This window comes from Barbus barbus (genome assembly GCF_936440315.1).
Source record: "Barbus barbus genome assembly, chromosome: 26".
In the NCBI taxonomy this organism is placed as follows: Eukaryota; Metazoa; Chordata; class Actinopteri; order Cypriniformes; family Cyprinidae; genus Barbus; species Barbus barbus.
In genome coordinates this window covers 23,855,525-23,868,674 of record NC_136754.1, presented here as the reverse complement: position 1 = coordinate 23,868,674, position 13,150 = coordinate 23,855,525, and the positions used below count along the sequence as shown (strand labels likewise).

The 13,150-nt window shown below is 36.0% G+C and overlaps 1 protein-coding gene across 2 annotated transcripts; it reads right to left on the bottom strand.

Annotated features, from left to right (window-relative positions):
• Window positions 1-392: 392 nt before the first annotated feature.
• tfr1a (transferrin receptor 1a) lies at window positions 393-10,872 on the bottom strand. Of its 2 annotated transcripts, none has more exons than XM_079379768.1 (18): window positions 10,785-10,872; window positions 8,641-8,691; window positions 8,082-8,316; window positions 7,761-7,935; window positions 7,440-7,662; window positions 6,661-6,783; window positions 6,479-6,574; window positions 6,252-6,391; window positions 5,245-5,414; window positions 5,031-5,150; window positions 4,814-4,899; window positions 4,069-4,132; window positions 3,922-3,989; window positions 3,745-3,815; window positions 3,539-3,623; window positions 3,212-3,439; window positions 2,941-3,093; window positions 393-2,491 (listed from the first exon to the last, which is right to left on the bottom strand). In XM_079379768.1, exons 2-18 carry the CDS (start codon window positions 8,671-8,673, stop codon window positions 2,249-2,251), a joined length of 2,313 nt encoding a protein of 770 aa, XP_079235894.1. In that variant the 5' UTR covers window positions 8,674-8,691; window positions 10,785-10,872; the 3' UTR covers window positions 393-2,248. The 2 variants fall into 2 exon arrangements, with proteins under 2 accessions (XP_079235894.1, XP_079235895.1); XM_079379769.1 differs by having other exon boundaries at window positions 8,641-8,688; window positions 10,785-10,857.
• Window positions 10,873-13,150: the final 2,278 nt, after the last annotated feature.

Here is a 13,150-nt window from a genome sequence, read left to right as displayed (position 1 = left end):
TGTCTACTATTTGTACATATTTGCTTAGAAAGTAGCCTCTAAATGATCATTTTATCTTTTTTTTTTTATCATCATATCATCTATTTTTGAAATCATGCCAGTTTATTTTGAGTCATTTTTAAGCAAAAACATATTTAAATTATTAGTGCAATGCATTTGTTTTATTATTGTGGCATGCCATTATACATAAAAGCTATGATTACAAATAGTCTTAAAATTGGCTTAATTGAGTCACATTTGAGGTTCAATAAGTGATAAATAGAACATAATTTTAGTATCATTTAATCAGCAATCTTGGATGAGAATTTCACTGTACTTTACGCCAGTTAGGTAACTTAAAAAAAAAAAAAAAAAAAAAAACTCAGGTCACAGCAGAGACTTCACAGTTTAAATGAGTTGTTCAAACTTTTTATTAATCACTTGCAGACTTGTCATAAAACTGAGAATCAGTGCACATGTAATGCCATAAACCAATTATGTCTACAACAAAACTACTACTGACAGCATTCTCAAAAACATGTTTTAAGATATGGAAATACATGGACAGTCATGAAACTGCAAGTCATTACTAATAGAGTATAGAATACTCTTTAATCTCCATGTTCACCTCTTCCACGTGTTGACACGTCTTCTGACAACCATGGTATAATGATAAACAGATGATACTGGCATCAAAAGGTGAACATTAAAACCAATTAGCTGAATAGTTTTGTAATTTAATCTCACTTTGATTTGCAAGTAAAACAGCAAGAGAGAAGTTAAATACAAACAAAGAAAAGAACAAAGAAGAGGAAAAAGAAAAATATTTTAGAGGCTTTATCATAATCTACAAGGCACAAATAATAATACACCAGAAACAAAAGAACTATGAAAACCGAATAAGAGAACAGAACAGAATCTTTTAGAAGCCCATGACAGGATCTTACAGAGAATGATTCTATAGTTTTTCATTTCTGCGGTGATCCTCACCCACTCCATATTTGATTAATCCAAGGCTAAAGATAACAGCACTTCATTGTGTATGAAAAACTGACAGATTACATGATTTACAACAGATAACTAATATGGTAAGAGTGTGTGAATATAGATGATTTTGTACATCATCATGGGAAACACCGTTCCCAATAATTACATCCACATCACAGTGAAATATGAGGGGCACTGCCCTCGATATCAACACATCGGTAGGCAAAAACTACCATCATCTTCGCATTATGGAAGGCACTGCTCCCGATAATGATTCTGGATCAGGTATAACATTGATTCAAAAGGAGGATGCCAAAGACTGATACATACCAGTAACTTGCTGATTTTTAATTATCATTTAAGAAATACAATGTAGTCTGTGGTCATAGCTTTTGAAAACAAGGTTATCGCCATAGCAGATGCTGCTTTTACATTTCGACAGTATAACTGTCATAATTATGGAAGGCACTGCTTCCGATAATTATACATTTGTTAAAAAAGGCATTACAAAATGCTATTTATAGTGATCCCTGTCACTGATAAATAAAAAAACTAATAAATAGAATTTCAGAGCCACATAGGAAAGCCTCTTTCTATTATTTGACAGAATTGATCTGAGGAGCCCCTGAAAAGTGTATCCAACCTGAAAATTGGCAAAATACTGTGCTTCACAAGGTGTTTTATGATCACAGGTAAATTAGGGTACAAACATTAAAATGTCAGTGGCTGATTGTCTAACTCTAAATCCAGACTGTTCAGGTATTATGCAAGAAGTTCCTAAAAGGAGTCTGAAAATTTTGAAAATAACAAACCAGTAACACTTTCCGAATTTATATAATCTAAACTAGATCTCAAAGAAAAACGTCCTCCAAGAATAGAAATTCTGGGTTACCTACCTTGATGTCAATCAAACCCCTTATGAATTTTGATCTGTGGATTCAGAGGACGAAGTGATATAAGCTACTTTTATAATAGTTTATGCCCTTGTGTCTTTTTTTAAATTTGCTCCAGTAATTTCATGGAAAAGATTGACTAGAACATTCTTTAAATATCTCCTTTTGTGTTTCACAGAAGGGGTCTGGAATGACATGAAGGGGAGTAAATGATGACACAATGTTAAATTTTTGGATGAACTACTGCTGTAAATACTGATGTAAACCACTTATCCTAAATTCACGTTAATAGAGCACCAAAATCATTTTCTGCTTTAATTTTCCTTTTTTTCCTTGAGAGATGGTTCACAACTATCACACAGCTAAAGAGGTGAGCTAAATCCGCTTGTCTAAATTTCATTATCCATATCCCATACTTCCCCTGCCAATGCATTGGCACAGCCCTGGATGGTCCAAGTGGCAAGAGCAAACTGATTCTTGAATTGGTCAATGTCAGCAGATTCAAGCCCTCCTTTAATGGCGTCAAGGTGATCCACCAGAGCTGCCAGAGTATGTGATCCAGAGCCCAGCAGAATGTGCCGGAATAGATTTTCCCGCGGAGACACAAAGGGAGAAAGAAAACTGCCTTCCACCTTCAAACAGACACATCATGTTAACATACACAGTGTAAAACCGCAGAAATACAGACAAACTACAGCTTCTGCTGTTTCTAAGGTCATATATCCCAAGAATGCAATATGAAAAACCTTTCCAAGTATTTTAAGGCTGGCATTTTGCTGCTTTTAGCCCATGTCTACTAGCTTTGATGTCCTTTGCTGTTGCACCCCAGAAGTTGACATGCTTAGCCATTAGATACATTTAATATGTATCTAACACAATTAGCAATTATATGCATTGAAAATGTATCTTTCTGTTCTGAGAAAGCGAAACAGAAATATTGATGATTTATCATGTTCAAATTTTTTCCAATAAATTGTCCCTATTGGCTATTGGATATTTAAAAAAGCCCTTTGATATATTCCATCTCAATATCCTTTTTCAACAGGAAATAAGAATGAAACAGCTTGACAATTTTTTTTACCCTCATAATGCGATTGTTGATGATGCGACACTGCTCCATGTCATCAAGATCACTGTTCCGGATGGCGGAAACAAGAGCGCTGGCAGCACGATCGTATGACCCATGAGCTGAGAGAAGCCACTGCATCGTCATAGTGGAAGGAAGGCGGCCCAACTTCAAAAGAAAAATGCAGAAAGTTAATTACTTCTCCCTGTAGCCTTTACAGAAATTCATCAAACATCAAGCTTAAGTTCTTTGGGAGTCGCAAAAAGACATAACCACACAGACTCACCATTTGGCGTGATTCAACTTTAGACCTGATTTGGGACACATAGTTGCGGATGACGTTGGTATACTTTGCCACGTTCAGCTTGAGCAAGTGGTCGTGTACCAGCCGAATCGAAACCAGTCCAACCACCTCACCTGCTGTCTTGGCAAGTTTCAGGGTGTTGTAGGAAGTGTACAGTTCCAGATTTTGATCTGTATCCTCAAAAGTGCCAAAAGGGTATGACTTTGTACTCTGAAACACATCAGGAACATGATTATTTCCTGTCTTTCATCATGAAACAAACTGCACCTGAATTTATTTTGACAGCTTCAGTTAAACCTCGATACTTACCGAAGTAAATCGAAACGAGAGTGACGGGATGCCTGAGAAGGTCTGGAATGGATAAGTAGAGTGACACAAACCCATAGGCTCCATTCTGTGGAAAAAAATAAAAATGTTTTTTTACATGGATATTCTACAGGAGATATATATGGTCCTTCACCACATGAAATTACAATCAAACTGTGGAGCATATAGGCAGTGAGGGACGAACTTACACAGACTTCTCCCAGTTGGATCCAGCAAACTGTTCATGCAAGGATTTGGTTCCATCAACTGGAGATGAGACCTGTATGGGGGAAAAGGTTATTTCTCTTTTCAGGACAAACAAAACAGCTTTTTTTGCAGATTATAAGAAAATTGAAGCTGAAGATTTAGCATTTGTGATACAGCACCTGTTTCATAGTGCTCTCCAGTAAGTCATACAGCAGTGGACTGGCAGCTGCTTTGAAAGTGTCAAAACCTAAAGAGAATGTCAGACGATCAGCATCACCTCAAGAGCAAAGTTCTTTAATTCTTCAAGAAAATGACTCTTTACAAACCTGAAATAACTTCATCAAGGCTGATGTAAGAAAACATTTTCAAATTCAGGGAGGTCAGGTAGCCCTGAGGTTACAAAAACACAAATATATTCACAGACTTCGAGTAACTGCTGAATGTTTTAATCTGCATACTAACATACTACAGTACTCTTACTGTTTCTGCAGTATATAGTACAGTATGTGTATTGCGCACAGATATATTCTGTATATTCCGTTTTTATTAGATCCCAAATGAGATATTTTGCACAAAATGTAATATTTCCAAGATGATATAACTACAGTACAATGTGAATGCAACAGTTTATAGTTGAACAATCCCCAGTGTTTCAATTACTATTTTTAATTAGTACTCCATTAAAAATGCAATAACCACTGCAATTAAATACAGTAAAGACATTCATAATTCTTGTTATTGTTGTTTACTTTTATTTGTGTTGTTATTATTATATGGGTAGTTGACCTACCAATGTGTCCTATGGTGTGACTGAAAAATGTAAAAAAAATAAATAAATAAAAATACTCTAACATTGAAGATAAACCTCTCTCATGCTATTTGTAACTAAGAATGTAGATACATTTTTCTCAAGTTATTTGTATGTTAAGTTTTCTATGTCACACCATAGGACAGTCCAGTTTTTATTTGTCAACTACCCATTTGTTGTTGTATCATACAAACACAGAGTATTTACTCCCATATTTAAAATGGTTATTGTTTAACAGAAGGCAGGCAAAGATGCATTCATACCTCCAACCACTCAGTGGCCCCAACACTCCCAAATTCACCAGCACTCCAGCTAGCAAAAATTATGCTCCTCTTTGGCTTGAATCCATCTTGGAAGAAAAGAAAGATGCACTTGAAATCAACAAATTTATTCTTAATTAAAAGTTAACATGTATAATTCATTATATAATGACATTTATCTATGCATTTAAAAAGGCATCACTGCTTGTACTTAATGTACCATTCTTGATCATATCTGTGATAGTTCTGGCCAACTCCACCAGTAAACTAGTGCCAACTGTGCTTCTGGAAAATCCAGGGCCCCATGCATCTCGCTGGGCGCCAATCACCATATAACGATCTAAAGCACAGGACGAAAACCAAAATTAAGTGATCAGTGACCGGGACTAATTAATTGTTTGATGTACACAGCTGTTTAAAGCAGAATATAGTACCTGTATCTGTATAACCTTTAATGACTCCAAACACATTGTGGATTTTTTTCTGAATAAGGACATTCTTTACTTCCACTGTAATAATGTCGCCATCATCGCCGAGTTTGTACATGGTATCCCGAAGCATCCCATCACTCCAGCTATCAGGGGAAGGCCGACCACCTAACTTACTGTTTGAGGACAGGGGCAAACAAATGTGACACGTAAATACAGGAAATATTGACAAACCTCATTGACAGGACTATTGAATTGTCTGAATCTTCTGATTAAAACGTGAGTGGTGCTTGCAGATGCAAAAGTTCCTGCCAGGATGCTAGGGTGATCTGGGTGAGTTCCAAGACTGAGTGTTTTTAAGTGCATTTTTGCATGGGGTTGACAGATAGATGTCTTGCGTGGTTGCTGTTGTAGGTTGTTGCTGGCTCAAGTCAAAAGCCCAACATTAAGCCCATATTACACTCTGAGGCTCTTGATTTACATTTACATTCTTAAGAATAAAAGTCTGCCTTTTTCTCATTATTTTATAACTAAATAAAGCTAAGAATATTTTGCATTCCCAAAAACATTTCTTAAGAATGGTCATATATATTTTCTAAAATTGTTCTAAAGACAAAACATAAATTTAAATTCCTAAAAAAATTCTTAAAATAATTGTAAATAACTTCTTAAAGTTATGATAACCTCCAATTTGTCTTAAATGCCAAATGGTAAGATGTTCAATATAGTTCTATTCAAATATTAAGCATTACAACTCTATTAAGCATTAAAGCTCTAGATACATATATATTACTAAGGATGTGCATAAGTACACTGACCATTAATGTAAACAATGATCAGTCATGATTGATCGTGATGTGCCTTTTAGCTGAATTCGGATTTCAGTAACAACTCTACAAGTCAAATAGGGACATATCAGTAACGGCAACAGTGATAGTAATAGCATTTACCATCATAAATGCTATTTACTACCATTCATTTTGATAGGAAATGAATGGCAATCACAACTGCACCTCATGATCTCAGTAGCCTGTCTTATGGTTATAGTTTGGGCTGGAATGCTGGGCAAGCCAGAGGACTGAGCCGGGGGGAACTGGGTATGATTGAAGGAAGGGAATCCTGGAGTGTAGGGATCACCAGTGCCGAGATGGACCTATGAAAAGAGCGTTTTAAAAGATCAGCTTTACATGAACTTCTAAATGCACAAATATCCTGATAAAAGAAAGGTTCCACAACTTACATGGCCAAAAAGAGCAGTGTCGTCTTTAATATTGTAGTTAATGGGATCTGGATAAATTAGCACAGCACTAGCATTCAAGCTAGCAGCATTAGCAACCTTTATTAAGCAAATGCAAACAAAAGGATAAATAAGTAAATATCAATAATAACGGTCTTAAAATATGAGCATGTGAGAGAACCAACCTTTTCAGCAAAACTTGAGAATCCAGCTCTAACCAAGACGACCTTTCCATTTATGTCAACACTTAGCTCTTGCAGGCGCCTGAAGTCTTCTGCTCGTCCATAATGGGCATACAGAGCTGCACCCTATACAACAGAATAAATCATACGGAACAGGCTGAAATGTGTCATTATACACCCAAAACTTCTATTTCTACTTGTATCTCAATTATATTCACATTTTAATCCCAGAAGTATGAAGTTCTTTTTTTCAGTGGAGAACACAGAATTTTTTTGAAAAAAATAATCCATCTCTGTTAGTCCATATAATGCAAGTGGATGGGCCCTCAAAGTTGACGCATCAAAAACTAAGAAAAACAACATGACCATTAATATTTGTAACTTTTTTTTTCAGCACATTGTGATATAAACTTGTGATATGATGCTCCTCGCTTCTCACATGAGTTTCACAACATGAACAACTAGTAATTTTGGGAAGTAACGTGTTGTTTTGAAGCTTCAACTTCAAGGTTTCCATTCATTTCTGTTTCACTTAAGAAAGAAAGTCCTAAATCTGGGAAGGCATGAGGGTGAGAAAATTAAATTCAATTCAAGTTTATTTGTATAGCGCTTTTTACGATACAAATCGTTGCAAAGCAGCTCTACAGCAATTTAAGTTTCCACAATATATTTATATATTGCAGAACCTTAATATGTTAACCTAAAATAAGTAGAAACTTTTCATTTTGGGTTTTTTTTTTTTGTCAGTTGGTTGTCAACATACATTCACTTTCAAAACTAACCTGCACTGTTTTAAGTGCACTGTATGCCAAATAGCCCTCTGTTGTTCCCACAACGTTACCACGGAACAGGACTCTGTTATTTGAGGAACCAGGCTCATGGACTTTCACATAGTGCTCATCAGTCCAGGTATTCATTCCAAAAGTTTTGAATTTCCCCATGATTTTATTAGCAAGTGCCTCATCTCCTGTGCTTCCTGCCTGGTGACTGGCGCTAGAGAATTCCCTACGAGGAGGAAAAACAGAAATACAAAACATCTTTAATTTGAATACCTGCTCAACTTACAGTATGGAAAAAGCAATAGTGCAGTTGTGTGTATTTACTTGAGGTTGCTGTTAATGTTGTCGGTTGTCAGTTTCTTTTTCAGCAATGCCCTGAGATCACTCCAGTCCAACGAATAAACTGCTTCAACTGGGGCAATCTCATTAAATACCGGACAATCTGACTTGATTTCTGTTTTTTCTGTGCTTCTATTAGACAGGTAACCAATAAGGTATCCTGAAAGACAAATATACGAGTTGTTTTTGTGCACAGAAATTATTACAGTTTAGTGGTCATTGTACAAAAACATTTGACCAATCAGAATAAACAAATTCCAGAGGGCCACATAATAAGCTTGAATATATACCAGCATATTGATTTACCAATAATGAAAAGGAACAGAATGCCAATGACATATACACAGATGGTTTTGGGAGAACGCTGGTTCAGTTTGCTGGGGTAATATGGATTATTATGTTGGTTTGTGTTTTCCCCAACACCGTTAGCCTCCACTTCATCATCCATGTCAGATGAGAGCTTCATCTCCACGTGGCTGTTGTCACCCTCCATGTTCTGGGTCAGGTTAAAGCGAGTGTAGGAGCGCGGCTCCCCATTGAACTGGAAAAATACAGTTACAAGACACCATGATAAAATACTGTCCTGGGTTCTCTTCACTGTTAAAAGGCTGGTCGTTTAAAGTCATGAGTTTCAGGTTTTCTCTTGAATATTGAAGGATTTCAGCACAAATGGTAAAAACAACAAATTGACAAGCAACAAATTAAGAAGGTTTCAGTTAAAGTGCCTAAAAATCTTCTCAGCTGAAAAGAAACATTTAAATCTCAACAGTCACAGATCTTGTCAAAAAATGTGCTTTCTTTGTTACCTCTCAAATGGTTAATGATTGGTTCAGATGATTAAATATGTATGAAAAGTATGTCTTACGATTTTTGAAATTGTTGTCCTGGCTTGATCCATCGTGGCCTCAAATAACTGCTGCAAGAAAATGAGAATTGTTCGTATTGGTCATATTTTTGGGGCATGATAAATGTGGTCACTATGAACCGTCTATAAATGAAATGAAGATTATTGAACTGCATGAAGATTATTTTTTGTAGAAAAAATTATAATGTAGATTTTTTAAAATGTAGATTAAAAAATGTATCTACAAACATTTATCTTGATAGTAATCATGTTATACAAGGACATGCGCATATTATATATATATATATATATATATATAGGCCTATGATATATATGGATATGTGATATATAATGAAATTATAAAGTTTGAAAAACATGACTATGGACTGAAAGAGATAAGAACTAAATTTATTAGGTTGAAGGTTACAAGTTAAATAATCCAAAGCACAAGAGAAAAACACTGTCTCAAGGATTTATGTTTATCTTGCCTGCAGTCTCATTCAAAAATTGAATACCAAAAAGGGTAACAAACACTACATTTTAAATTTGTTCCACAATAACTAAAGGCATTAAAGTACACATTAAAAAAAGTCACACTGAAGAAATGCACCAAATGTGCTCTGCTAACTAGCTTGGACACATGCAAGCTAGAGATAGGAAAATGAATTCGGGCTACACCCTACCGGGAAAGAACTTGCACACAATCAGATCAAACCAATCCTCAAGTCCGTTGGGGCCTGACATGTAACCCCTTACTGTCTTTTCCTAAGAAACTGCACAGTCTGCTGGGCTCCTTAAGGATGGCCCACTAATCTTCATTCCTTGTCTGAGTAATTCTATAGGTATGCAAGCAATAGTGCTTACCTATTTACTTCTACATTTTATAATGGGAGCAATGAGAGCCAAATAAACCTCTAGACAAAGGAAACTGTTATCAGCCTAAAACAATTACACTAGGAGAGAAAGTAAGCTTAAGTTCAAGAACCAAGGTCAAGCCAGTCATTTTTTATTATTATTATGGGGAAGAAAGAAAAAAAAAAAACTCCATGAGTGGCTTTAAAATCCCAAATGATTTCATAAAGTGCTGGTTTAATCCATTCATGCAATACACCCAGAATTTAAATTACTATCTAAAGCTACTTAATCATGTGACTCTGTGCCACCGTCTCTTGAATATTTTTTTCTGAGAAGTAAATGGATGAAATAACCTTGTGCCATTTACTCACAATTAAAAATAACCTCTGTACTAGATGAACGTTATAAATGTACAACTCTATTTTTCTGGCCATCAAACTATTTTGGTTCATAATCTACATTCCCAAGAATTCCAGACATTGTTGATTAATCTTTACAGAACTGGCAAAGAGGATTAAAACTTGTAGCAAATCATGTGATGGTCACAGTGTGAAAACACGGTAAAATGATCTGCTAGGTAACTCAACATCTAAACTATTTTGAGTAGTTTCATTAAATAACAACTGCACATTTTTATTTGCAAGCAACAATCAATTTTGATAATAAAAAAACTCCTTCAATGTAAATATTGTGCCTTTCAAACTAGTAGTGATAATTCATTTAGATGAGCATGGTAACAGGTGACACGCACAACTCAAAAGGACTTGGGAAGGACAAGAGTAGAGATCTGACCCTGAAGAAAATCACAATGCAAAAAAAAATCGATTTAGTTATAGCTACTAAAACAATTATTTGAAAACTTAACTTGAAACACAGCGATATCACTTCAATTATTACTTTTTTTTTTTTCAGTTACACTGAAATTGTATTAATATTGAAACTAAAAACATTCGATGTCATTTAAATTATCACAAAAAAGTACTTTATTAATCTAATTGTTCAAGTGAAACGATCACTATCTAATATCAGTTTGACAGAATCTGCGTGAAGGTCAGCAGAGCACGTGCATCTCACTGGAGTCAAATAAATCTAAATCTAGTCCGCACCTGCTCTGTACAAGACGCTGCCATACGAATTAAAAGCGATTATTATTATCATTTCACTTATTAAACAAGCTGTGAGGAATAATCCTAACTAAAGTGGTTCAGAAAGCAAAGCACCGCTACTCTTAACGTAGAAATGGCCAGCAGTCAGCATTCAGAAGCCAATGCATTTATATTAGCAGACCATGAAGTGTATGAAGATCTTACCAAAGCTCCTGCCTTACTGAAGGAGAAAGTCACGACCTCCGCGAGCGCTGCACATACACATAATAACCTTGGAGACCCTGAGAGATTGTGAAGTGCTCCTATTGAGGGAGGCGGCCAGGCGGGTGCTTTGGTGTCACTTCCTGTTTTCTATATTAGGAAATTATTTATTAAGTATGAACATCAGTTCAAGTGCGACGAAAATTTGCTTTGTATTAAATACTTAGTTTTAAATTTAGCCTAATATCGAATTTGCATTTACATTCTGAGAGTATTTAGAATAAAATGTGGTATAGTTAAGCTAAACAGCCTACTACATTAATACTGGCAAAATTGGTTATTATTGTGCACTGCGTTTTTATACAAATAAATTACAATTTACTATATGTAACAGGCAGGGTATGTAAAGTGTGTGTTGGGGGGAGGGGGGGGGGGGGGGGGTATCTTCTACCCCAATAAAAAAAATAAAAATAAAAACTTAAATATTCTAATTTTTAAGTGTGAATGAAAAGATTGCTTTATTTTCAAAGTGCCTGCTCAGCAGACTCGCACACCAACATCTGTAACTGAGCAGGCAGAAGAAGAACATGTGGGCCAAAGTAATCTAACCTGCAGACATTTTCCAGGAGGAGCTCAGGAAAGTAAAGGACACACCAATGTGGGTTTTCTTCAAAATTTAGCAGCACCTGTGAAAATACTGTGAATAATATGGTAATTCAGATTTAGTTTTAACTGTGTGTCCACATGTTGGAGAGGCTTCGTTCTCTGACTCTGAAAGCATCTTATGCCAGGAACAGTCACCATGATGTTATTAGGTCTAGCTCAAGGGCACGATGATAATATGAGATCTGCAGCCGCATTTTTCTTTATTGATTTGTGTGCATTTATTTTTGTGCATATCAATAATTCTATTATCGATTGATTATTGTTTAGAGTGACTTATGTTTCATAGGTCTCGTTTGTTGCTAGGTAAAATCCATTTTTGCAAGACACCAAAGCAGATTTCTTTATGATTTATGCCTCTATAATGAACTATTGCTGTGGTTTAGAGTGAATCCCTCCATTTCTGGTGCTCAGCTAAGCTATTTCTTCCAGCTTTTATAAACAACCCGTGCACAAACTTCTTTTTTTTCCTTCATGATGATAATCACGGAGATTTTGTCATGTGCTTTTTCAGTGAAATGCAAGAAAGCTGTAAATGTTTGGTGAGCTTTCAGAGTGCTTTATTTTCTTTGTTATGTGTTTCAAAGCTTCATTGCCTTGGTCTTTTCTTTCACCCAGACTCTGAATTAGTTTCAGTAAATCACTGAAATACAGACTGCATACTGCCCTGCTGTTCAACACCAAGCTGGTTTGTGTTTCTCATTTCTTCACCTTTTCCCATAAAGAAAAAAAATCATGTCCACACAAGCACTACTGATGCTCTCACGGTACTACTGTAATTCCATGTCTGTCGTTAGACAAGCAGATCAATAGATACATTCTCAAAAACAAATACTCCCACTGCTCTGTTTGATAGTAAACACTGCTGCAGAATACGTGAGAGTATTGAAGCAGGATTTCAGTCAGAAAAACTCATAACAATCTCACCCTCATCCACTGATCATATAAACATCTGCCCACCAATCCTGGACGTGCAGAGCAACACATAAACGGTTTTCATCCCTCATCACTCGCAGGTCCTGAAACAAACAGTAATTATGAGGAAGTATTCATTTTCAATGCATGCAGCATTTGAAAGAATTAAGATTATCGGGGAGAAATCAATCAAATATATAACTATAACGTTTTATACATCTTTATGTCTCTTGTTCTTTATTAAAGGAATAGTTTATGCAAAAATGTAATTTTTGTATATGAAAAAATTAATAAATTCAGCGTAATTATATATTATTTTCATGTATGACAGCTTACTTGCTCTGAGAAGCCACTATTTCTTAACTAAGCCATAAATAACACTTTTTTTTACTGTATGATATGCGGCTAGTTAAAGGCAAGCAGTCAGACTGTCGTCTCTTGTCCTGCATGTGATACACAGCTGTGGTGGACTGTTTTCAAGGCCTTTGTGTACTGGATATGAGCACCACACACAGCTGACCTTCAGCTTCAGATACCCACCATGGCCGCACACCTCAAGTATTAACTTTTCCAACAGCAGCTGCACACATGTTTTTGCACACAATCCTTTTGCGCGTCTTTCTGGTGAGGCACACACCCAAGGCCTGAAAGGACTTCCTCACTTTCTCAGAAGATCCTGTTATCAGGGTCCCACATGCAGGGGGAGAGGTCTGGCACACAACGAGAATGAGATCAGAGAGAGAGAGAGAGTAATGGAAGATATCTGCTTTGCCCTTCTCTGACCCCTTGAT